We start from the raw sequence: 26,046 nt of genomic DNA, 5'->3' as shown, positions 1-26,046 counted from the left end.
ACCCAAGCACTTCTGAAGCTGCAGTCTGGTAACTCAACTATATCTTCCAACTATAATTCCAAGATTAAAAATGTTTTTCTGCAGTTCTGCTGCTGAATACATCACAGGGATCTGAGATGTGCTTGCAAATTAATCCTCCAGCATCTGTGAAACATTCCAGTATTTGCTCAGAGGAGCAGCAGAGGTGAAACACACATCTGTTGACCTACAAGGGCCTAAAGTTCTCTGTCTAGTTACAGTCGGATAAATCCCAAATGAGCATCTTAAAGTCAGCAATTATGTTGATGCTATAATACAGCTGCAAACAGTCTAGATTTAGATATGAAAAATGAACAGTAGCACAGCACACTCAGAAAGGCACTGAACTTTTACTAACTCTGTGTGGCAGCAAAAGGCTTTTCCAAATGGGAATACATATGATCCTCATATTATGCAAGCACTTACTTGCATTGAATCAAAGCTGCAGAATCCACAGCTCTTGGAAAACAGATATGCTGAAATAGAAAGTTTGTCTGGATACTAATGCTTGTACTGGACACAACTGGTCAGTATTCATTAGTAAAGCATGTTTAATAGGGTTTTTTTTTATTTTCCCTTTGGTTTTTATATTTAAAGTACATGTGTTACGAATCAACCTCACAGCCATAATGCAAATGCAATGTGATGTTGGAATGATGAAAAATGCCTCATATACTTCATTCTGTGGTAATAACAATTATGCAAGTGATATGACCAGATGAGCAGCAAGGTTAAACAGAGCACAAACAAGCACAAACATCTTAAGACATCACATTATCTAATAAAAACAAACTACTAATTAAAAAAACTATAACCCAAAAAAACCCCCATAACAAATAAAGAAATGATAACCTGAAAAATATTAATGGCAAAAAGCTAACATTTGTTGAACTAAAAAAAAACCAAAAAAAACAAAACAAAAACAACAAAAAAAAACAAACAACAAACAACAACAAAAAAAACCCACAGAGCTTCCCCTCAATAAGCAAAAACATGAACCCTTTCACAAACAGTATATTTTCAATCGGAATGTACTAAAGCATGTAGAGGAGAAAGGAAAGCTAATTTATCCTCATTAATGAGTGGCATCTGTTGAAATTGGGTGATTGAAATTGCAATGATAACCAAACACACAGAAACATATCATGAGATTGCAGAAAAGATAGCTTCTTCTGATAGACTAATGTCCTTCAAAGTTAAAAAAAAAAAAAAAAAAAGATTTAATAGACAAAATGTATACTATATATGTAATTGGAAAAATTATATAAATCTTAATTTTATTTTAATTGACTGCCACAACAAAAAAGAAATACTATTTAAATTAATTTTAAGACATTCCAATGTTTCTATACTGATTAAAGAAGACTCCTTTAGAACTTTGTTAATTGAAATCATAAAGAAGAGTTTGTTCATATGAAGGTTTATCATGAAGGAGTGGTAGAGTAGTAGGGAATTCACCAAAAATAAACATTCATTAGAAAAGTATTTCCTCATAGAAAAGGATGAAAAACTAACAGTGGTGTAGATACATATTCTAGACAGTCTTACTAAGTGCATGTTCCACCTTCTCTAACTTAGCCATGTACATCTGAGAAAATCACCATATGGTCCTTAGTGTGACTGTAGCAAAACTCTTCTGGGAAAAATATCAGCTGGTGAATGCCTGTTTTTTACCAGTCACTAGTAAGGGAGTCTCAATAACTGATAGAAGTAAACATCTGCTCTCAGTAACATGAGTCCTTCCCTAGGATTCCCTCAGATATCTTCTGGTACCCAGTGCTGCTGGCAGTGTTCAAAATATATATGGATCCTTGTTAATGAAAAATAAATCAATAAATTTTAAAAATCTAATCTATCTGCCTATACGGTGGAGAATGGTTGGTGTTTAGAAGAGGGTAATTATGGATTGACAAATGGATTTTACAATATCAAGTGACTTTATTGCAGTGGCAATAATGTTATTTTCAGTCCTTTCTAGCAGAACCTGTCTTCTGTGAGGTGTGGCAGTATCTACAAAACCTATAGTCATCATCCTCAACCTGTTGCTCTAACACATACAATCTCAGATCCTATGGGGAACACAGAGGTATCAATCAGAGTTTGAGGCAGAATATAATTTGGGGAAAACAGACAAAATAGCTAAGGTATGAATAACGTGCAAGAGCTCTTGGCCTGGCACAAGTATTTCAATTTCTTAGCTAAGATAATGAAGAAATGGCATGCTATACACACTAATGAAAGACTGAGAAAGTGAATGGAAAATATTTTCTTCTTTTGTTTCTTCTTATCTAATTATCATTGGTGTCTGTTATACAGAGAGCATCATTTAAATGGCTTTTGGATCATGCCTTCATTCCTTCCTACTATAACAAAAGCACAAGATTCCAGTGATGGAACACCAGCTTAACAGACTGCAAATCACTACATCAATGGTGAAGGTTAAAAGGACAATGTATACTTCAGTCCTTCAGTACAGTGAATAGAGCTTAACAGCTTCATTAATATCTGTGCATTAGTATTATCTGATTAGATCCTGTGCAGGATCCATTAATCTTTCCTTTTGTGTGGTCTGTCTCTTTTTTTCTTCTTTTCCTTTCAAGGAGTAAAAATTTTCTCCTCTCTGAAGGAAATTGCAAAACAAGTCTTCTATTTTAGAGAGGCTGGATATGAAGTTATAACTCACAAAAACCCCATTTTTATAATATTCATTTTTATTGCATGGTAACTTTGTAATAATGTACTTTTCAGAGGTGAAAATCCCATTTTTAAGCCCAGTTGAGGTTTTATATTGAAAACTGCAGTACATCAAACAAATGCACACAATCTCTCAAAGGAACCAGGGAAGGCACAAATTCCTACATTGTAAACTCTGATACAGAATTGAAAGAAAACTTTCAACAAAAAAAAATTAAAAAGAAATGTTAACAACAATGGAAAGATAGCTTTTTACTCAAAAGCTTATGCATAAACCCTCTCCTCCCTCCACCCCCATTTTATAATTGCCAATTTTGCTTTTAGAATTAACTCAGGTTTTAAAATAATCTTCTAGCAGTCAATTTCAATGAGAAAGTACTTAACAATATTATTTTTCCCTTTAACATTCATACCAATTGGTGGTCTTGGTGGTAGGGCTGTGTCTTGTGGGTAAAAATGAAGGCAATGTGAGCAAGAACTCTGTCATGGGAAATCTTAATGCTTGTCACTTTCTACAGTTCCCCCGGCTCCTTAAATCCACTAAAATCTCTCCACAAACTTCCAAATGGCTTGAATCACATCTCTTAACATTTCAAAAAGTCACATATGATATATTAAAAAAAAACCAAAAAACTTGCAGCCTTTTTTTTTTTATTATTAAATTACTATAACTACTTTAAGAACCAAATATTTGATAAAAGTGTAGGTGGATACACAGTGTTGTATTTTTATCTTTAGATGTTTTGCTGCTGAGCTATTAATATTACTGAAGTCTAACTTTAGCTTGCAACTTTGTGGATAAATGAGATCTGTACTTATATGATGCTTTTTTTAGCACACAATTTCTAGGAATAGTGCTTTGGAAACCACAAAAAAATAAGGGTTCGTGTATGTACTTTGCTTAGAAAGCAAAGCCAAGACTCCATTCATGTGTATTACAATGAGGATTCTGTCAAAAATCAACATGAATTCACTTCAAAATTGTACATAGGTTCGCATGGACACTTCAGAATCTGCTGTATTAAATGACTGAATCATCATTCGTTTCCATAAATGTTTCTTCAATTCTAAGATTTCCACTGCAGAGGAAAATCTGGCACATTTTTTAAAACTCCAATATATGCAGAAAAATTACGCTTTTTCTCCAAACACCCTTACCACTGTGAAATTGAGTTATGCAAATGATGTGAGTCCTTACTAACAGAGCACTGATAGCAGTATGTAAATTACAAATGAAACTACAGGAAGAAATTGATCCTACTCTACAGATGGAGAACTGAGTCACAGTGTGAACGAAGAAAAAAATTGAGATACTTCTAAGAAATATAAATGCCTGACTCCTTTTCATAAACTCTACAACTCTTTTTTTTTTTTTTCTTTTTTCTTTTTTTCTTTTTTTTCTTTTTTTTTCTGAAAAGATCACATAACAAGGATGTTTTCCTAAATCTGGCTTAAAGGTAACTTAAACATCTCCTTTAGTTTTACTTTGGCATTGGCAGCCCATGGCTTCAACTCTTCACCAAGTTAAAAATTAGCCAGGTTCAGAGAGTTGGTGGTGAATGGAGTTACATCCTGCTGCCAGCCAGTCACCAGTAAAGGTGGCGGAAGGGCTCAGTGCTCAGTCCAGTCCTGGTTAATACCTATAAATAATTTGGATAAGGGGATCGAGCACACCTGAATAAGTTTGCAGGCAGCATTAACTTGAGTGGGATTGCTGATCTGCTGGAGGGCCAGAGGGCTCTACAGAGCCATCTGTACAGGCTAGACCAATGGGCTGAGGCCAGTTGTGTGAGGTTCAACAAGAAAAGTGCAGGGTTCTGCGCCTGAGTGACAGCAACCCCCGGCCGTGCTACAGGTTGGGCGCAGAGTGGCTGGAAATCTGCCCGTCAGAAAAGAAGCAGGGGATGCTGACCATGAGCCAGCGCGTGCCCACGTGCCTCAGGAGGCCGACGGCTTGTCTCAAAACCAGAGTGACTGGAAGGACAAGGACAGCGACTTCCCCCCTGCATTTTGCACAGGTGAGACCACACCTTGAGCCCTGTGTCCAGTTCGGGCTCCCCACTCAGGAGATATTGGAGTGCAGAGAGAAGGGCAATGGAGATGGTGAAGGGTCTAGACAATAAGTTTTCTAAGGAGCAACTGAAGGAACTAGGGTTGTTTAGCCTGGAGAAAAGGAGGCTCAGAGGGAACATTATTTTCTAGAACTACCTAAAAAAGATTGTAGTGAAGTGGGGGTCAGCCTCTTTTTCCAGGTAACGAGGGATAATAGAAGACAACACAGCTGCAAGATGTGCCAAGTAAAAGTTCGGGCTGGACATAATGAAGATTTTTTTCACTGAATGTGTACTAAAGCATAGAAACAGGCTGCCCAGGGGATCATCATCCCTGGAAGTGTTCAAGAAATTACTGGATGAGGCTCTATAGTTTTAACTGACATGGCAGAATTAGATAAGATATTAGACTTGATGAATTTGGAGGTCTCTTCCAACCTTAATGATGCTATCTTATGATTCCAATTTCTTCTATTCTGTTTAATGATTTACCACAAGACTGTGCTACAGCATGGAGATTAGCCAAACTCTCACATTATTTGTGGGATTGTAGCATGAACTACTCTGAACAGGATAAAAATAAGAAAGATTTCTTCTGTTTCATTTGAGAAGAGAGAACTTTTCATTTATTTGTTAGTATTATTTAACAAACGAGAAGGTGAGTAAATAAAGAAGTGGCAAGACTTCCACAGGGACTTGAAACTGCTCGGCAACAAATTGTATGAATATAGTAGGTTACAGGAAAAGACCCTTATTAGCTTTCCTACCACTTACCCACCCTTAATTTAAGCTGAGAATACTACTTATGGGTCTCATTCACTTGTTATTTATAACAACTTCTGAAGAAAGAGGAAAGACAAAGAAAAAGAAAGTCAAAATTTGTCTTCTAGAATTTTTCATATCCTATTTCAGGTAATGAAACAGCTGAAAATAGACTACAAACAATTTACACACATTTATATACCATTGTAGATACATGCTGGATACATTTTTAGCTTATGAAATCATGGTAATTGGTATATCTCTGTTTCAAACCAGATGATTTTTCTGGATTTTTTGTTATTCTTGGGCTTTTTTTTTTTTTTTTTTTTAATATTCCATAAAATTAATATTGTTGAATAAAAATAAAAAAGAACATAAAAATCAATCTTTACACAGTGAATTCTTAAATCTCACTTCTCTTCCTACAGTATTCTTTTCTTTCTTACAAAAACTCTCCTTTTTTAAAATTTAATGCTGCTTATGTGTTAAAAGAAGTGTTAGTTTTGAGTGAGGAAGTCAACGTTCAAAATTGTCTTGAAGTGGTTAGCCTTCTAAAAACAGAATGCAAAATCCTCAGCTTGTGTGTGTAACTCAGCTAACCAGGTGCCAAACTTTCTCCAACACCCAGCACAAAACTGAATGAAGAGCCTTCAGCTGCTCAGAGTTACTGTCAGTGATTTTCATGCCCAGCCTGCAGAGCTTTATGTACAATTGCAGCAGAAGTATGCAAAACTAAAGCACCCATTTGCATTTAGAACCAAAGCATGCCTTTTCATAAGTCTTTGCCTTGGCATTTTACTGCCTGATGTGTACACAGACATGTCATCTGAGCATATCAATAATCAGAAGTTGAAAGGGATAGGCATGCATTTTGAGGCTGAGCTGTTTCTCAATACCTCAGCTGATTTTAGGGCATGAAGAGGAGAAAGATAATTGCATTCAGAGGAGTACAGAAAATCACGTGCTGGACAGTAAAATTTTTAGGCAGATTCCAGGCTAAAAACTTAATTTCTTCCCTGATTTCATACTGACAAGCACATATTATCATACAGGAATAACCTAACTCCATAGTGGTCTGACAGGAAAGGCTCAGTCATTGAAACCCACTTAACCTGCACACGCAGTTATTAATAGTCTTTAATTCAATTTATTGTCCAGAAGAGACTGCAATTGCCTGATAGGCACTGTGCTTCAGTTCCTCACTTCTACTCTAGACAACGTTCTCTACAGGGTTGGCAGGGAGAGTCTTTCAGCACTGGGCAAAGGACAAGGCTCCCTGGAGTCAACATAAAATGCTGAGGATATCCTGGGGTTTGGGAGGTGGCCCTCAGCAAGGGGAATCACCTTTGGGTACGTCAGAGTATGCTGGGCTGGGGTGAAGGGCAGTCAATTTTCCCCACAGCAGACCAGTGCTGTGCTTTGCATGGGTAGCTGGAAAGGTATTGACAACACGCCGGTTTTTTGGCTACTGCCAAGCAGTGCTGGCACAGTATCAGTGCCGTCTCTCCAATGTTTCCCACACAGATGGGCAAGATCTTGAGAGGAGACACAGCCAGAACAATGGACAAACTGACCAAAGAGATATTCCATACCATAGGGCATCTGCCCAGATATAAAACCTAAGAGAAAGGCAGGGGGATGGAGTGGGGGAGTGAGCATTCGTTATTTACAACCTTCGCCTTCTGAAGCAACTGCTATCTGAACTGAAGCCCTGTTTCCCAGGAAGTGGCCAGGCATCTCCATAAGGAATAAGATCTGGGTTTTTGCTTTGCTTGGCATGCATGCAACCTTCAGTTTTGCTTTTTTAAACTGCTCTTATCTTGAACCACAAGATTTTCTCCATCTTATTTTCTCACACTGTCCTGCTGAAGAGGGGGTGATAGACTGGCTTGGTGGGCACCTGGCACTAGCCAAGAACTACCTACCACACAGAGGAAAATAAGTCAAGAATAGTGGGAAAATCAGAGAAAAAGCCTAATGCTGCAGAGAAAGAAGTCTGAATTCTCGTGTCAAAATATAGCAGTTTGTAGGTATAAAATTTATTGATAAATCTGACCATCAGATCAAAAATTTGTACTCTTTTAATGTAGTCCAAAAGCTATTTCATAGAGCATGTCTCTGGACAAATATTCAGTAGTGAATAGTCCAGTTCAGCTCCCTAGCTAAAATTATTATAGAAATAAGAAATGTCAATTATTTGGTCCACTGTATAGCACTGAAATTAGGATACTCCAGGAACAAATGCCATGACTACAAAACCATTCTTAAGAAATGGAAATTAACTCAGCAGTTCCCATATTAGATCACTGAAGACCCGGACTGATTCAGTGTTGCTTATTGTGGCACTGATGAATGTTCTCACTCTAAGATAGACACATTTCTCCCAAATCCTTGCCCCAAACCTTTAAATTAACAAACTGACAGAGCCACATTCAGTTTGGCTGTTGAACAAAAAGACTACTAACTTTTCATCACTTGTATTTCAAACTTGCTAAGGAGAAGTACATTTTGCAAGAAGCCTAATATGAGGGTTTTTTCCTTGAAAAAAGATGATTCACATTACACACATTATGATTGTTCAGGGGTGATGGCACTTCATTTGTTGTGACATCTACGGATAATTAGCAGCTTTCAAAAGGTGTTAAGGGCATCAAAGAATTAGCCCATTGCTTTGCAACAGCTTGCAGTCTTCTTTCAAAGGAAAATTATAACTGAAGCTTTATATTGCTTGAAGAAGAAATTGATACAGCAGGAAAGAGAAAAAAAAACCCTACACAAGACGAAAAAGCCCTCCAGCTGATAGGTAAAGTTCACAAAGATTAAGGAATACATAGGGAAGAAAAATCTGTTATGGAATATTATTAAGTACAACATGGGTCCTTGTTTGGAAACATAGTTACATGTGTTCCAAAATGCCAAGTCATTCCCACATTTTAAGGATGATAAATTTTCAAGGAATCCATTCAGTGTAGGAAGCTGGGTAAGCAGCTGCAGTGGGAGCTGCAGGTTGAGCTCAGGGTGGGAACCCCAGGCCATGAAATATCACCCTTTGCATAACAAAGGCCACAGGGACCTTGCCAAGCATTCACACATTAAGAGTGGGAAATTATATGAGAGATTCTTGAAAGGTGTTGTATTTCTTTTACTGTTCAAAAAAAATTAAACTTATTTGAAAAATATTTCAACACATTTTTGCTTTTTAAATGGTTAGTCCAAAAATGTGTTTCAGCAATGTAAGAAAACTTAGTTTTAATAATTTTGTATCAACATGATTTTTCAATTTCATAATGTATTCTAACTGCACATGTACAAAGTTATGAAGAAAAAATACTTATTTAACTTTTTCATTTTTTTTTGAAATACTATTTTTAATAATACATGATCTAGTAAACCTACTGCTTTTACATATTTTTAAATTAATAATGTATACTGTCTGAATAGTACCACCTCAGCCAAAGACATTTAGATAATTATTTTTAAAATTAATTTCAGGATCCATTTTTTCATTTGGAGCTTCCATTTTCGCTGCAAAATACATTTTAACACTTTCTACTATTTAATACAAAGACAAATGAGACTAAAGTTTAGATTCCCATTCAAATGCAGTGCTTTAAAACATCCTCCTCACAAAAATACAGGTCTTGTCAAAGAAAATGCAGAATATTTTTCAGCATAAATCCTTAACAATCTCAAAATCACACAGTAAAGTCAAGATGAAATAGACCACTGGAAACATTTATAGCAGACAAGGTTCTTAGAAAAGCTCATACCCTCATTACCTGGTCCCATCTTGAAGAGTTCCAAACAGAACCAGTGGTTAAGTTCAGACTCACCTTCTGAATAGTTATGATTCCCTCCTGGGTGTCTTTGTCAACAGAAATTTTGAATACTCCCAAACCATCACCATCCACAATCTTGTACTCCATTTCAGCATTAGGTCCAACATCTGCATCTGCAGCTTTTATTCTGGCTACCACAGAAGCCACTGGCAAAGACTCTGGGACATTATACTGATATGATCCTGCAAAATTTAAAAAATTAATGAATTCAGAGTCTCCTGTGACTGAAAGCCAAAAAAAGAGAAATATAACTTTCTTAAATCTACCTTCCTTTAAATCACGTGCCTGAACATTTGCTCAGGCTACAAGAATATATTCTTCATTTTTGAAATAGAATTGCCCTTTTGGCTAGGTTTTCTTTGCCATAGATTCTAAGTAAAACAGGCATAACTTCTTCTTATGACAAGAGAACTATAAGGAAAAGATGAAAAAATAAAATTCAAAGCTTAAATGCAAATCATGATGTGAGTCCCTGATAATGCAGACAGTTATACCTTGTTTTCCAGAAAAGAGGAAAGAAAAGCAAGCAAGTGAAATAATGTCAGTATAAAAACTTACAGCTATATATCTATATATATAGCTATATAAATATATATATATAAAACTATAGCTATATATCTTGATTCTATAGCTGTATGTCTTGATTAGGCTGTTCACAATCTGCCTATCACTAGAAACTAATATATATTAATTTCTATAACAGTAAATTCGTGATCTTGAGAATTCTAGCTTTTTTTATTCAAGCACAAAATGATATATATGCTGTCAAAAGTGTATCAGAGTGTGTTCTCTAGCCAATAACACCTTCACCTTCAGAAACAACTCCAGTTATTCTATTATTATTTCAAGCAGTTGGTGGCTTGAAATAACAGGAAATCTATTATGTACAGATCTATTTTTTCCATCATTGGAGGTGAGGCTGGAGCAGACATGAATATATCCTTCACATTACTTTAATTCTATGTTGCCACATAATTGTTTTTTAATTTATTTATTAAGAAAAAAACACCCCAGACAGAAAGCCATGAATAAACTGAGTTCTTTTGGTTTGAGCATACAACAGTGTGCTCCTTTCTTTAGGTTAGGATGAGAGCCACCTTGGTCACAGAAATCAAATGAAGGGAAGGTGACTTCCGAACTCGTTCACGATTAACTCTTTAAGAAACACTGTAAGCACGTGGCAGTGCCAAAGGAATATAAAGGATTAAGGGTAAAAATTATAGAATTCTGAAGTCTAACTGGCAAGACCGAAATATCTATTAGGATATATATTTTTTGTCTATTTATTCATAGAGAGGGAAAAAAATACATTAATAAATGTCCCTGCTACTGCACACCACTTCATTTCAACTGATCTGGTATGCATGAGATGAAGAAAAACAATTCTTACATAATAATAATAATAATAATAATAATAATAATAATAATAATAATGTCTTGCAACCAGTGTTTAACAAAGTACTTAACAAGGAAAATAAGCAATTTTTGTTTAGAAATATCACAGTGTGTACAGAAAATAGCAGTGTTTAGGAATTAATATTACAAGTCACATATTTACAAAGTAACTTACTGCGTGGAAAGCGGGGCGGGTTGTCATTAACATCAGTCAGGGTGACAGTTACGGATGTAGTCCCTGACAATCCCCCGTTCTGCCCAACCATGTCCTTTGCTTGGATAACTAAGAGGTACTGGTCCTTGGCTTCTCTGTCCATATTCGGAAGGGCAGTCTTGATAACACCTGCAGAAAGACAAGGTGTCAAAGATGGCATAAGCGAAAATATGCTACTGTGAAAGCTGTAAAAGGTAACAGCAGATCAGTGATTGCAGCATGAGTGGAACAAATTAATTCCAACACTAATATAACAGGTTTTGACTAGAAGTTGCATTGACATACCATAAGCTTATTTTAAATAGTCGCCAAACACACCAATTTTTATTTAGTACTAGATTCACTGGGTAACGCAGTGCATGATTGTGTTTTTCAAGTATCTTCTCCCTGAACTAATCTTCCAAATGTCTTGGGTAACACTCCCTTCCCTGGAAGATGCAATCTTCTGTATTTGATTTCCCACTCTTTTAGAGCTAGGAAGAACAGAATATTCTACATTCCTTTTTAAAATTCTAAGGTCAGGATTCATTTCACTAACTTTTGAATACCCATTCAAGACATTGACTCTTACCAATAATGACAATGTACCACACTTTCAAGATATATGAAATTACCTTATTTTGCCACATATTTTGTTTACCGATATCCACTTCAAAATCATTGGCATAATTAAAAGATTTTTTATTTATTAATGAAATACTTAAATATCTGAAGTAGATTTTGTTATGTCCATTTGATTATCTGTATTATTAATTAATTTACAATTAATTGACATGAAATGAAAACTACAAGAAAATTCCATGTTTCATCTTTTCAGCTATGCTGATATACATCAAAAAATAAATATGCCTTCTCAAAATATGATGATTTTATGAATATTTCATGCTCAGTACATAGTACAGATGCTAACCCTGATTTCCAGAGAGGCAGCCATTTGCTCCTCCAGCACTTAGTGTCAGCAGTAAAAGAAACATAAACAAACTAAATAAAGAAGAGGCACATTGGGACACATATCTCTTCATCTGCTATTTGTCGAATGTTTGCTTAGATTTTTTTTATTCCTTTTTTTCCGTTATGAATGTTGGACTTGCCATTAATCGCCTCTGGGTGGAAACATTTTTTTCACAAACAGACTGCCTGGCAGTATTTCACCCATTTTAAAAGACATGTAAAAATATAATTAATATACAATTTAATAGTGTTATTGTTTTTACCTTGCTTTTCTTCACGTGCTTGTTTTTCTACCATAGTTAAATTACCAAGCAAAGTTTAAATTACCAGGCAAATCATTTGGAAGCAAACTGTCATGAACATAGGAAATTTGACTATCACATCAAAGTGATAAAAATGTATGCAATATTTCAGTCTGAATTCTTCAAGATTTTTATTTAGCAGAAACTACCATAATACTGTTCAAGGGCTGCCTGCAGTCATTATCACAACATACATGGTATGTGAACACATGGAGAGGCAGAAAGAGAAACAGAGAGAAAACCACTGCAAATCACACTCATTGGAGGGAAAGGAACAGTGCTATATATCCTTGCTGGGCATGGATCTGTTGCAATATGAAGATAATTATAGTACGCATTTGTGCAAATATAGATATTGCTAAATAGAGTGTGCCCTTTTGGTCACAATATTGGGACTCAGGTCTGATTCACAACATGGATTTTTTATGGTAAAAATATTTTTTTCTCCTTTGTTTCAGCTTGGTTATATCCAAAATGAAGATTATAACTCTTCTTGTAGATGTAAGTGAAGGATCAAGCACTAAACTGAAATGAGCAGAGCAAGAGCCTACTTTCCTGCTTTATGAAATGATATAGCAGATTGGGCACTATTTATTAAGCCAACAGAAGATAAAAGGTTGCATTTGGCTGTGGCTTAAAAATATTCATAAAATTTCAAGAAAATTGTAAAAAAAAAAGGTTTCACCAGTAAAATGCTTTGAAAGCAGCAGCAAAATATTGTGTCTGATAAGCATAAGAAGCACAGTGTTTTCTTCTTCAAATTAATAAAGAAGAGATTCATTTCCCACAACAAAACTTCAGTTTGAAGAGTAGAGTGGAAAGTAATTGTGCCTTAAACCTATTCTTATGGAACCAGCTATGTGGCATTTAGGTATTTCTGAAATCTGAAAAAATGTTCAGTGTATTTTGAAATTTTCACTGATAAGACAGATGACAACAGGCAGCAGACCAAGTAGCTGGTAGATTGAAAAGATAATAAATTCTATTCCAGTAAAGTCTGTTTATTACATAGTTCAGACGTGTGGCTTTCATAATCTATTCTAAAGAATAAGAGATTAAAAGATCAACAAAACCTGAATGTATTCAATTAACCAAGAGGTCATATTAATAAGTTTCTAGCAATTTTTATTGCACATTTTCCTCTTTTTCTCAGCATTATTGCCAAGGGTTTATTTGAATTTACCTGTTTTGGGCTCCACAGAGAAGTAAGGCTGTCCTTGCAATATGCTGTAAACCACTCGAGCACTGTTGCCATAAGTAGGATCATCCGCATCAGTGGCTGTCACTTGAACCACAGAGGTACCTGTAAAATGGTTGAGGGACTATTTCACATGAAAGATAGAGAAATCTGAACTACACTTACTCAATATGCTGTGCCAGTACGTATCTGAAACAGTGTGAAGTGGCTTTTTCACAACTGTCCATCATTTCCATGCTGACTCTGTTTAGTGTATCAGGTTCTGTTTGTAAACTAGTAGTATCAGCTATCACAGAAATCCATCTTCCCAAATAGTCACAGGCATTGACTCACAGCAGCAAAAACCATCCCACTCATTAGCTCCTCCTCTCTATTTCTGCCTTTGCTTGGAGGAGTATATGTCAGCAAAATTTCTACAATGATTGTGAAGCCTGAAGTCTGGTTTAGTATGTAATACAGTAGTAATCGTTTTCCTTTGAAGAGAAGTCAGCTTGCTGAAATTGTAATGCATCATTAGAAATTCAAACATACATGCATATATATGTTTCACAGATTTTGATAAATGTGCACAGAATTATTGTTAGCCTATAAAATTATTTACTGCTTCATAAACAGATGGCTGCAGAGTTTCTCTCTCAGCTCAGAGAAAACCTGGTGAAAGCTGTCTCTAAATTCCTTTGAAAAGCAGTAATTCCCTTCAGTATGCAATACTCATTTCCTTCAATATATCTGCAATATCAGTTGTGGTAATCCATTGCGTAAATATTCCTTGAGCAAGAAATGTCTCTATGTTGACAGAAATAGCAAAGCAAAATTTCTAACTGGCTGATAAGAAGGTTATATTTTGTGAGGACCTCATTCTGCATCCAGTCCCTATTCATTATGTTCTCCATGTCAGTTCCCATTTGTTTTGTTCTATACAACGGCTTCCATGGTGTATGCTGAGAGCAGAATAAAATAACACCCGGGAGTCAGGGCCTTGGCCATGGTCACCACTCTTTGATAGACAGAAAGGATTATTTTTTCCCACTGGCAGATTGTTTGGAACATTCAGACCTTCCACTGAACAGCCCAGGGACCCATTTGGAGGTGAGATTTCAAATTAATTTTGTAGCAATTTGGCATATGCCCAGTAAAGGTCTTCAAGAGAAGATCAGATTGCTTCACAGACTTTATTTAGACACACAATTAGAGAAAAGCATTTGTTAAACACAGTGTTCATTTTCTGAAAGGACATGGTTTTGACATGTGAAAATGAGACTTGGAAGTCTTGAAATCACTTTTTTAAGAACAAACTGCAATAGCAAGAGTCCAGGGTGAACTAAATATAAATAGTATTCTGGTCAGTCTTACTTGGAATCTTCAGGAAATGGGAGAAAGTTCTGAAATTCCTTTTATCTAATATAGTATATCTCCCATCCATTTTCCTCATCTTTTCCATTCTCAGTTAAGTAGAACATCATAAATGGAGCCTGGGACTAGGCAGAAAGCTTGGAGAGAGGATTAAGTGCAGCCCTCCATAAAACGAAACAAAGGATGGGTCCTGCTTGAAAGAATTCTGACCTGAAATGATCATTCTTAAGATAAATTTATTCAGGTTATGGCCTAGTTGGCCCACATTCCTGATCTCTATTCCTGAAGTACCCATGACAAAGTAGTATGATTGCAATCCTACTTAAATGCAATTTTTCTCTCTTGTGACCTATTTTTGGACAGGGAAAAGGTTCTTCCCAACCTGAAATTTCACGTGCAACTATTAAGTAGATGAAAAGTTTAAAAAGAAAATTGGTAGTTAATCAATCAAGTCATTTATCAGTTATAGGACTTAAAATACATCCATTTTCTGTTCACTGGTAACTAAGAGCTTTGACTCAGTATGTCAAACTGATTTTACAGATTACTCTATAATATAAATTCATACAGGGACCTATTTTAAACTTGCCAAAGTCTATCCAGCTTTTGAGAACAAGGGTATCATAATGACTGTTTGACATCCTGTGTTCTTTGAGAAAGCCAGGCTTACCACATTTATGAAGTCACTAAGCCCTGCCAATGAAGCTTACAATGTCTGCAAATATTGGCAAAAGTGCTTATAAACCTCACACACGGTTACATCTTTGCCCCCTGCTCTTGCTGCTTTCAAGGGCTCCAGACCAATACAAGATCAAAGAAATTACAAGCTCTGCAATCTCAGCAAAGACATTTTCAAAATGCTGCAAGTTTAGAAGTGCTTGTTTGCTGTAAAAATCTATTGATGTAGCAAACAAACATTCCATGAAATTAATAAATTCATTATCTGAATCTAATTGCCTCTCTCCTAAAACACATTAATCCTCCAGAAAAGGGTGGTTTTTAAGTAGAAAATGTAACATCAAATCTTTCTGCAGTAATTCTATTTAAATGTAATCAGTAACTAAAAAACAATGACACTTTTCCAGTCCCTTTGTGCTAATCAACTTCTTCTAAACATCAGTGGGGGAAAGATCTGAAACCCATGCTAGTGTCATTATTTCTTTACTAATTGCACACAAAAATTGAGCTTCTGAAGCCCCATGCTGAGAGGGAGATTTCTGCACAACATATTTTTAAGAATATGCAAGATAACAGAAGGTATTCTAACTATGTGAAAAGTACTATGTGTAGCAAATCTGTTCCAAGGAAACAAATTGCACAGAAAGATCTGTATCTGAGGATTTCCAGTGATTTTTGCAGAAGAAGCAGATTGCTCTTGAAGAGCAGGAATTCCTTCAGAGCATAATTGCCATGCACTGCTGTCCTAATCTTTCTGCAATGGATTAATGTCAAATTAAAATGCTTACTACCCTTTTAAAAAAAAAAAACAACAAAACATAAAGCTCTGAGGATACTTACAGATAGTAAATAAATCTAAAAGTGTGAGGAAAAATGGGTAGTTACATCATACTTCCAAGTACACCATCTTAGAATAGTTTATGTTCCTGCACTGAAATTGTCTTCCTTGTATCTGTGAAGGCTTTGCCTTACCCTCTAGCAGAGACAGTCAGCTCTCATACATGCATCCAAGATTAGGACTTAGAGGTAACAGGGACAGTCAACAAATGGTACCACACCTTTACTCCATCCAACAAAATGACTGTTCCAGTAAATCTAATAAATCCAATAAATCCAATAAATTTTAGTCACCATTGTTCAGAGCCCTGGAGTGCAAGTGTAGACAGGACACTGACCCTACCCTAAACTTTCATGAGTGGTTTACTATAAACTGAAGCTTTGCAACTATAACTTAAAATGTTACTTACAGTTTGTGTATTTTGTACGGGTTGAAAAATAAATATGCATTATTTATTTTAAAAATAGCCTTCCCTTTTAGATATGGATTCCTCTAAAATTATTTTTCTCTACAGTTATGTCTTTTTAAAAAAGCTTGGATAATAGTTCATTAAAAAGAATTCTACATGTAGAAACTTCATAAACTTTTTCAGCAATTGTAACTTAAAAAGAATTCTACATGTAGAAACTTCATAAACTTTTTCAGCAATTGTAACAAGTACTGAGAAAAAATCTGTGCTGCTTATCAAAGGGTTCCACACAATTCTTTTTTTTTTTTTTTTTAATAGTAGCTAGGAACAGACTTAATTCTGTGTGATTGTCACAGGTTTCTGGGTTTGTTTTCCAGATTTTTTTTTAATAATTTGTAATATAATATTTAATAGAGATTGGTAGAGATTACTTAGTTACAGTAATCTTAGGACTTGACCTATTTATACTGATATTATGGTAGAAGGACAGGAGGATATTTGCATAGAGGACCTTGAATTTAGAAGGTTATTTGAACTTAAATTTAGCCAAGTCAAGGCTCAACAATATTCCTGACACACTGCAGAGATTGACCTTTTCTATGATAGGAAGAGAAAGTTAAACTGGTCGCTGAAATTTGAGTTGAAGATGCTTCGAAGGGATCCACTTTGAATCTCTAAGTGTATTATTTTAGAAACATCTGCAGAGATTTTAAGAAAGCTTACTCGTATAAACTTGAGGTATATTTTATGCAAATTTTGAAATAGTATTTTATGAGAAATTATTCTGCAACTTCTGTTTTAATATTAGTGAGATCATTCAAAAGAAAACTGGTTTCTAAAACCAGATTAATTTAACAAATGCCTAATTTTGAAACTGTACAAACTCTTATCAGTTGAATTTTAGCCACATCATCAAATTGAAAATAGAGCTTGAAGGCATCCAGTTATTAAAAGTATTCATTTATATCAATTAACGATGCATACAATGTCTACTACACAAAACAATTCCATGATAGCATCACATCTCTACATGGTACCAGCTGCTTCTAAAAACATTATACACCTTTTCTATCAAGTTATCCAGAATTCCTGCGTAATCCTTACATACAACAACCTAGACTGGTTCTGCTCAGTACCTTCTGGTATTTCTATGCTTCTACCACTGGGTCTCACCTACAGCTGATGCAGCAATGCCTCCACAGCCTTTCCTCTCCAGGTGTGTGAAAGGAAAGAGTCTGAGCCCCCTCCAACTCCTCCCTGCCCTCCCACAGCCTCATTATGTTGCCTTCACTTGGGGAAAAAACTCAAGAATGGTCCCAGCTAAGCAGCAAGGTCAGACAAAGAGAAGCAGAGGTGGCTTGTGCTTGGAGAGAGACACTTCATGCAGGCTCTCAAAGCCCACTGCATGTTCTATCAAAGATTTAGTCCTGATACAGTGCTTTTGCTTTCTTTGTTATGTAATTCAGATATTTCTATCCATCTCAGTCAGGGGTAACAAACATGGCAGGAGAGATATTTGTTGTGCTGCATAACAAGCAAAGCTGTTGATATGGCAGGAGAGCAGAGAAGATTAAACAAACCAGAACTATGTTGGGCATTGGAATTCTTATCCCTGCTTCCCTTGGCTAGAACTCAAACAGACCAGTATCCTTTTGTTTGAAATATAATGCTGCTCAGTTTTTTGAGTACCAAACACACTTTAAAAAAAATATAACAAAAACAAATCCTTATGATTATCAAATAAGCTGTATCTTTGGGGGTTTTGCCATGAATAGATTTACAAGCCATCAAGATATTTACTCTATTCAGGATAATCAATATAATTGGGTCTGACCCAAATATAATCTGAACCTGACCTGAAGTCATTTCAAATAAAAGAAGAGATTGACTTCAATTAGCCTTAGATAGTGTCCAAAAATATTTGTCAAATAAAATACAGAACCATTATACTTTCATAACCAGGCTGTAGGTTAAAGGTTATAGTTTTCCTAGCTTTATAGTTAATTTGGGTTTATAATCCTGTGATCTCTTTCATTTCCTTTAATTTCCAATTAAAAATCCTTGTCATGGATATAATTTTAAACAAAATAGGAAAGAGATACTTTCTCTCTTTTTAATATTTCATGGATGCTCTAGGTGATTAATTAAAAATTATGTTATATGAATAAAGTATGAATTGCTGTAACTATGTAAGACAAAGTGCAACAAAGTGTGACAAAGGAATTTCATGGTAATCCTTAACTCTGTAACAATGCAGTATTTGGTAGGTGTGTGATACAAACCATGAAGATGTTTAAAATGTGCACTTGCAGGAAGTTCATGAATTTGAAACCACCGTTAGTTGACACAAATCTCAGAGAGTGCACAAGTCTCTGTTGATAATTTTGCATAATACTTCACCTGAATTGAAAATGCATTTGGTGTTGTATGGTTCATGGGGGAGAGATTTTTTTACTCTTTTATGATGTAAAAATCCAACAAAATGCAAAACAGGTAATTGTGAAAAATAGTCCCTGTATCCTCCACTGCACACAGTGCACTTCCCATAGATTGATTTCCAATACATTTTTGGAACAAATGGAGCATAGGTAGGAGTAGAGGCATGGATTTGTGTGTGTAGGTAAACCTCATATATCTGTAGTATTTGTCTGTACATCAATATGCCAGTGCAAGAAAAGACAGAGGTGATAAATAAAAAGTGAAATATGGAGATAATTTCAGGTCATAAGATAAAATTGAAAAAAAAAAAAAAAAAAAAAGTAATTGTTGTTGCATGCTACGTCTTAAATATTCTAAATATTTAAATTCTAAAATAAAAGGGCAACTTAAGAAATAAAAGGGTGTATTTTAGCTTAACATATTTTTGAAATGGATTATTTAGGTTTTACAGTCTTAGATTATCTGTTGTCTAGATTTTTTCAAAGTTCAGAAGTAAAAAGTTCTCAGCAATATATCACAACTTCATCTCCTCCCCATTACTCTGCAAAAGTTGTGGTGTCTGTCTTTCTTCCAAAGCTAATATTGCCTCTCCAGCCATCCAAATAGTGCTTGAGTGACAATGACCAAATGCTAAGTATCAATGAGAAATTACGCCTTGCTCACCACTCAGTAAAATAAATGTATAGAAAACTCATTAGCAATGTTTTACTTATCTTCTATTGACTCCTAAGCTGAGTTTCAAATACATAAGCAATGTTTGCTACTGATTGCTGCAGGGCATTTGGGTAGGGAAGATTCTTTTTCTCTCTAGATCCAATTTAGATGCATTGTTTTACATTCAGAAACACAAGAGATCATACTGAGGATAGTATAGCAAATTTTATGTGCAGCCTTACTGTAAGAGTACCTCATTTTAATATGGTTTAAAATCAGTCAAGCAAGGAAAATCTTTATTTCAATCACCACAGAACTGTCTCAAGCTGAAATGAGCCTTCCCATATACGTGTTCGCTTTTTGTTTTATCTGATTGGGTTTTTCTGATGGGGATGGGGGGGGGGGGCGGGGGGGGCGGTGCTTGCATTTATAATTTCATCTTAAAGTAACATTTACCAAAATATCTCTGGGCCAAGTCTTAATCTGGTCTAAAAGAGTCAACTTTCAAAGGAGGAGTGGCACTGTACAATGAATGAGCATTTGGTCACTTTAGAATGAAGAGATAGTGGATTTGATTTTGAAATTCTTCCCTAATTCAAACTCAGGAAAAATCAGCATTTTTCAGTTTCCAATAAAGGGTCTGAAGCCTCTAAACCCCATTCTTCTCTGATTTCAGTAGAACTTGGAACTATCTCAAGTTGTACCCCAGCTCCTGCTGCTTGCCTACATTCCCCAGAAAAATGGGATTTCAGTGTAAGAAAACAATATACAGTAAACTATTACTATACTATTACTATAAACGTGCAAAACTTCCAAAAAAGATTATGCTATTCACTAGAAAGAATTTGAAGAGTTTGTAATGAACAGACCTTATCTGAATGAAATTATAAATTATAACCTCTGAGTACCGTAACATAGGTGTGAAACTTATTACTGTTAATGGGAATTATAAAACAAAGCCTCTGGGCCCTGGAATGAGAAATACAGCATAAAATGGTTGTCTGAATCCTTGCACAGCTATTTGAGTTTCACAACATTTTTGAAAGGGTAAATACTTAATCTAGCATGTTATTTCCAGTTAAGTCTTGAAATATCTAACTGTTGCAGGTGCCTCATAGATAATTAAGTAGCTTAGCGTGAAACAGTAAAAAATAATGAAACTTTTAAAAAGGCAATAGGAACAAATTTCCCACAACACCAACAGTGTATTTTGCACTTACCCACAGGAGACATCTCAGGAACTCCAGCAGTGTAGGGACCATCCAGAAATTTTGGCTCATTGTCATTGATGTCCTGAATCTTAATGACGAACTCAGACTCTGGCTCCACGGGTTTATTAGTCAGCCTATCTAGTGCTTGTGCTCGGAGCGTGTAGTAGGCCTGCTCTTCTCGATCCAGCCTCTTTGTAGCATGAATATCCCCCGTGTTCTCATCAATAATGAAAATGGAACTTGCCCCTTCGCCTGACAAGATGTATTTGATGGAACCATCTCCTTTATCAACATCAGAGTGAAGCTGGTGAAAAATTGATGAGAGATGAGATTAACTTACAAGAGAGTCAGTGGCATGGAGATATGTAAAAATAATTCCTATGCTGAGCAGTAGTACATGAAATTTTATTATTCCTGGAAATATAAGCTGAATGTTTATCACACACAACATGTGAGGGATCATTACAATCTGTAAATTTGCTCCTTTAAGCAAGAAAACGTCATTCTTTCCTACAATCTACCTCTTCCCAGATTTTTACATGGGCAAACACATGAACACATATATGATCATAACCATGACTTTCATTCCTGCTTGAATTTTACGACATTGCTCACTTCATCTTATAATCCTACTGAAGGACGTTCAAACAAATGTCAGTATAAATTTAATGTCGGTGTGTGTTTGCTCTTGTGTGTATTTACGTATTTTCTCAGTGTTTACTGAGCAGAGCAGTAAAACATGTCAAATGTTCCTCAGGAGGTTATGTTCCTCATACCTGCAGCAGGGCAGGTACTGATCTCGTCACTCTCATTATCAGTGACAGAATTCAAGAGAATGGCATGCAGCTAAGTCAGGGGAGGTTTAGGTTGGATAGCAGGTAAGTTTTTCACCCAGAGGGTGGTTGGGTACTGGAGCAGGCTCCCCAGGGAAGCGGTCACAGCACCAAGCCTGACAGAGTTCAACAAGCACTTGGAAAATGCTCTCAGGCACATGGTGTGACTCTTTGGGGTGGTCCTCTGCAGGGCCAGGAGTTGGTCTTGAATATCTTGCTGGGTCCCTTCCAGCTCAGCATATTCTATGATTCTGTAAAATGGGGTAAAATGCACTGGCTGATAAATTGCTCGCTGCTATCTGATGGGCCTGTAACTTCAATTCTTCACTTCCATATCTTGGTTTCCATTATCTAATTACAGAAAAATGCAGACTCTGAGAAAGACCACAGTGTCCTGGCACTTTTGGAAGCACACAGCATTGAAAGCCAGGTGCAGTTTCCCTGGGACTACTTGTAGCAGGCACACGAGAAATATACTTCAGTGGGTCAAAATGTAACTTTCATTAGAAAGGCAAGGTAGATTTACAGAAAGAAAATTTTTTTCCTCATCACTCAAGGTATTTTAATTTACCGAGCAAGATCCCACAGGTTTTCTAACTCTTTTATGTCCACTGAGTTTCATCTTCCTGTTACAGAGCACAGACTCATACACCTCTTACACACTTCTCAAACTTGTATCAAGAATGTAATTGATCTGGATATCATGTTATAGTAACACACACATATGATGTATTTAGTACTGTACAAGTGATAAGAATATCAGTAAAATTTAAAGTACCTTCTTGCTTGCTAAAAGGGGATTAACTTGTAAAGAGCTGAAGACAATGTTAAATGTTTGGATTGTTCTATCTTGCATTTTCTTTGTACCTGTCCTAATTCCATGCTATCTTGAATTTGTAGGTAAATTCACTGTCATCACCATCATCATCACAATTTCCATCACTAACTTTTTTTCCTCTCTGTTAGGAGTATCACTGCCAGTATTCACTTCCTAAATACATGCAGAAAATTGTTATCTTGGGCATGACTTAGCACAGCTGCAAAATCCTTTCCTATTTCAGCAGGGAAGTATTCATGTTCAGTTTTGAATTTTTCAGCTGGATAAAAAGCTGCCTATTTCTTACACATTATTTCACTTACACTGTTTGGATATCTCATACTTATGCAATTATAGTGCACTTCTCTCTTTTACGACAGAAAGGGAATCCGAAGCTTTGGACTGGATTAGAAAAACAGAACTAGGGTATCTAAATCAGATTAGCTACATTATTTCAAAATATAGTTTATCCTCATTCTGCTGCTACGTAAATCCAGAGACAGCTAGACAAGCCTGAGATTTCTTTGGTGGAGTTCCCCAAACATTTAAAGCCCTACTTCTCTGCTCACTCAGGAATAAACAATGCTGACACTGCAAGCAGGCCAAGGTAAAATGTATCTCACATTCAGGCTCTTTCAAGACCCACAGCACTGCGTATTCCTCAGTCCAAATGGCTGGGGATTATTGAACAAATCATACCTCTGTTCAACCCACACATCTGACAGCTGGGGCTTTCAATGCTTTTTCAAACTTGACTGGAAGAAGCATCCATCTTCGCTACAGAGAAACAGTGGCCTGTGCAAGTAAGAATCTGTCTAACTTGTCTTTGATTTTGTTTGACCTTTTTTTTTCCCTCTCTCTTTTCTTTCTCTAATATCTACTTCAAGGTGCATAAGTCTCCTTTGTGCTAGAGAGGAACTGTGTGGGTTTCCCTGCATTGCCACAATCCTACAGTCTAGGCTGAAATGCTGAACACCACATTACACAAGAACTGAAGTTATGGGATACAAAGGTTCCATGCCTTTGTTTTTCTTAAGTGATTCTGTTTTCTCCATACCCCGTGTTTTAGCTAGCCTTTCTGTGGTGGCTGAACTCTCACAATATCCCTGTAAAGGCTGTTCCCCCTTTTCTGGCATATTTTAGGATGGATGCTGGATGAGAGAAAAGCAGAGGACATGATCATACTTAGCAGTTCATCAGGCAGAGCAGTTTTCTGAATGTTAGAGATGTACAAGTAAATCTCTTCAAGTAGAAAAAGGCAAGTTCCCATATCTAAGTTGCTGAGAGCAGCACAGCACTGTCCCATGGGGATGGAGCTGAGCCCATCAGCACACTGCAGTGGTGTCAAACTGCATGGCAGCACAGCCTACCTTTCACCTTGTATCTACAGACAGCCCTATCCTGATTAACAAACCAGCACCGCTTCGGGGGGGGAAAAAAAAAAAAAAAAAAGAGAAAGGGAGACCTTCAGGGGAGAGGCCAGTAAATCCTTGAAGATGCACTGAGCAAGGCTTTCACATCCCAGGGAAAGAAGAAATTGTGTAGCTTCAGCATTTTCCATTTGCTCACTCGGTGGCTTGCTGATTAACAACACATTGTTCTTTAAGGAGTTCCACTTTGAGGTCCATAAATCTCCTCATGGATTGCACTACAGTGGCTGGTGACCTGGAGTGAAATGCTGAACAGAAGCCACTTTTTGGAACGGTGCCTTGGTAAGAAAACTGCTACTGCATGGATTAGTAAAGTGATTAGTGAGGACCTTTGTTATTCCAAGGTTATGGCTGTGGAACTGCAAACTTCTTTGTATCTTTTATTAAAACTTTGTTCTACTAAGCATTTAAAATCTGTGCTGGCCCATGCTCAAATTAGTAATGTACCATTCTCTACCTACTTCACCTCAGGAAGGTGATATAGCTCAAGATTTAGTTTATCTTTGGCACTATAGAACAATCAATTCAGTGTAAAGCACTCTAAAGAGCTTTTTTCAACACTTTTATATGCATTTTAGAGGAGATCTGAGATAACTTAAAAGTACAGTACAAGAGAACAATGTAGAAAAGAAAAAGTACTTGGCTGAAAATATTGAGCATTTTGATGCAATTTACATGTCACCTATATTCCAGTTTCACACAATATAATTCTTCCATTCAGTATCTTCAAAGTCATTACTACAGAGGCATCAATGTTTTGCAACTATAAACAACATTTTTGAACGTCCCATATCACGTTCACAGCTCTGCGACTACCAAACATGACTGCAAACTACCTGTGGTTCCAGCTATTTAATTTAACATCGTAGGAAGTGAGAAGTACACTTTTCCATATAATGTTGGTTTTAGAAAACACTTTGTATATTTTTTATTGTTGTCAGATTTTCTCATTGTCTTTTGTTGTTTTGGGGTATTCTTTGCCTCTTTTTTAACAGAAGAAATACTTTAGGTAATAAGACCTGGGATTTTTATTTGTTCTTTTAATTAATTTGGCAACAATTATATAGAAGGATATTAGTCCTTAGGACAATAGTACTTTACAGGAAGGTTCCAGAAAGCATCTATGGCTGTGCCATCTGCTAGCTTGTCTTTCACTCCTCCCACTTTCTACAGGGCCATTCTTGTACGAGACAGAGCTACAGCTCAATCTGCAGCTGCACATGGGGACTGTGATTTTAGAAGCAGAGAGGCTCAAGACAAAGTCACTTTTACTTGAAACACTCTTGTTTCAAGAGACATGGAGGATTCAAGGATTCACTGGGTAAATTTCATCTGGTTCCATTGTGGGTCATTCCAGACAATTCTTTCAGAATCAGTTTGCCACAGATAAAACACCGTGATTTTGGAAAGAGGAATGATAGAAACAGTTGTATGCTTCCAGTTAATTTTATCCATTGCCACCTCCACACAATATCCATGATGGTGACTCTCCAGCTTGCCCTGGCTATCAGCTAGGCTTATTTTCAGTATGAGATTCATGATCCAAGTCTTATATGTTGATGCTATAGCTTTTTTGTTACATACTGCATACAGTTAATGTGAAGATTCTAAGAGTTCTGGATTTGAGTGATTCCTGCATGTACTAGAGTACATGAGAAGAGGAAAAGGAAGCCTAAATCCTCTAGAGAGAGATGATGTGTTTTTTACCAGGAGGATAACTTTTGATGTGCTAGGAAAGTTAGCAGAGAGCAAAGAGATCTGAGAATCATAAAAGCCACATAAGCCTTGTTGAGGCAGATGGACAATGCACATAAAAAGAGCATTTTTTGTTGTTCTTTAGAAGGTAATTTATTGAGTGCCCTCTGTTGACTCTGAACCCAAGCTAAAAAAGCACTCAATCTTTTTAGACTCTCAGTTTTAGAAAATACTATTTTGGATATGTGTGAAAGAAGGAAGCAGT

At 36.3% G+C, this 26,046-nt stretch overlaps 1 protein-coding gene across 2 annotated transcripts in view; it reads right to left on the bottom strand.

Annotated features, from left to right (window-relative positions):
* The window catches only part of CDH7 (cadherin 7), an 82,454-nt gene that overhangs the window by 21,271 nt on the left and 35,137 nt on the right, over positions 1-26,046 (bottom strand). The window contains exons 3-6 of one of the 2 annotated variants that reach the window (XM_040076071.2): positions 21,016-21,310; positions 13,410-13,529; positions 10,935-11,102; positions 9,359-9,546 (exon numbers count right to left, since the gene is read on the bottom strand). In XM_040076071.2, coding sequence (XP_039932005.1) covers positions 9,359-9,546; positions 10,935-11,102; positions 13,410-13,529; positions 21,016-21,310 — 771 coding nt within the window. The remainder of the gene's footprint in view (positions 1-9,358; positions 9,547-10,934; positions 11,103-13,409; positions 13,530-21,015; positions 21,311-26,046) is intronic. The other variant, XM_040076082.1, reaches the window with a different exon arrangement.

The sequence above is a fragment of the Hirundo rustica genome, chromosome 1 (assembly GCF_015227805.2).
Source record: "Hirundo rustica isolate bHirRus1 chromosome 1, bHirRus1.pri.v3, whole genome shotgun sequence".
Lineage (NCBI taxonomy): Eukaryota > Metazoa > Chordata > Aves > Passeriformes > Hirundinidae > Hirundo > Hirundo rustica.
Note: the sequence above shows the minus strand (reverse complement) of the source record. Positions and strands in the feature narration are given on the sequence as shown.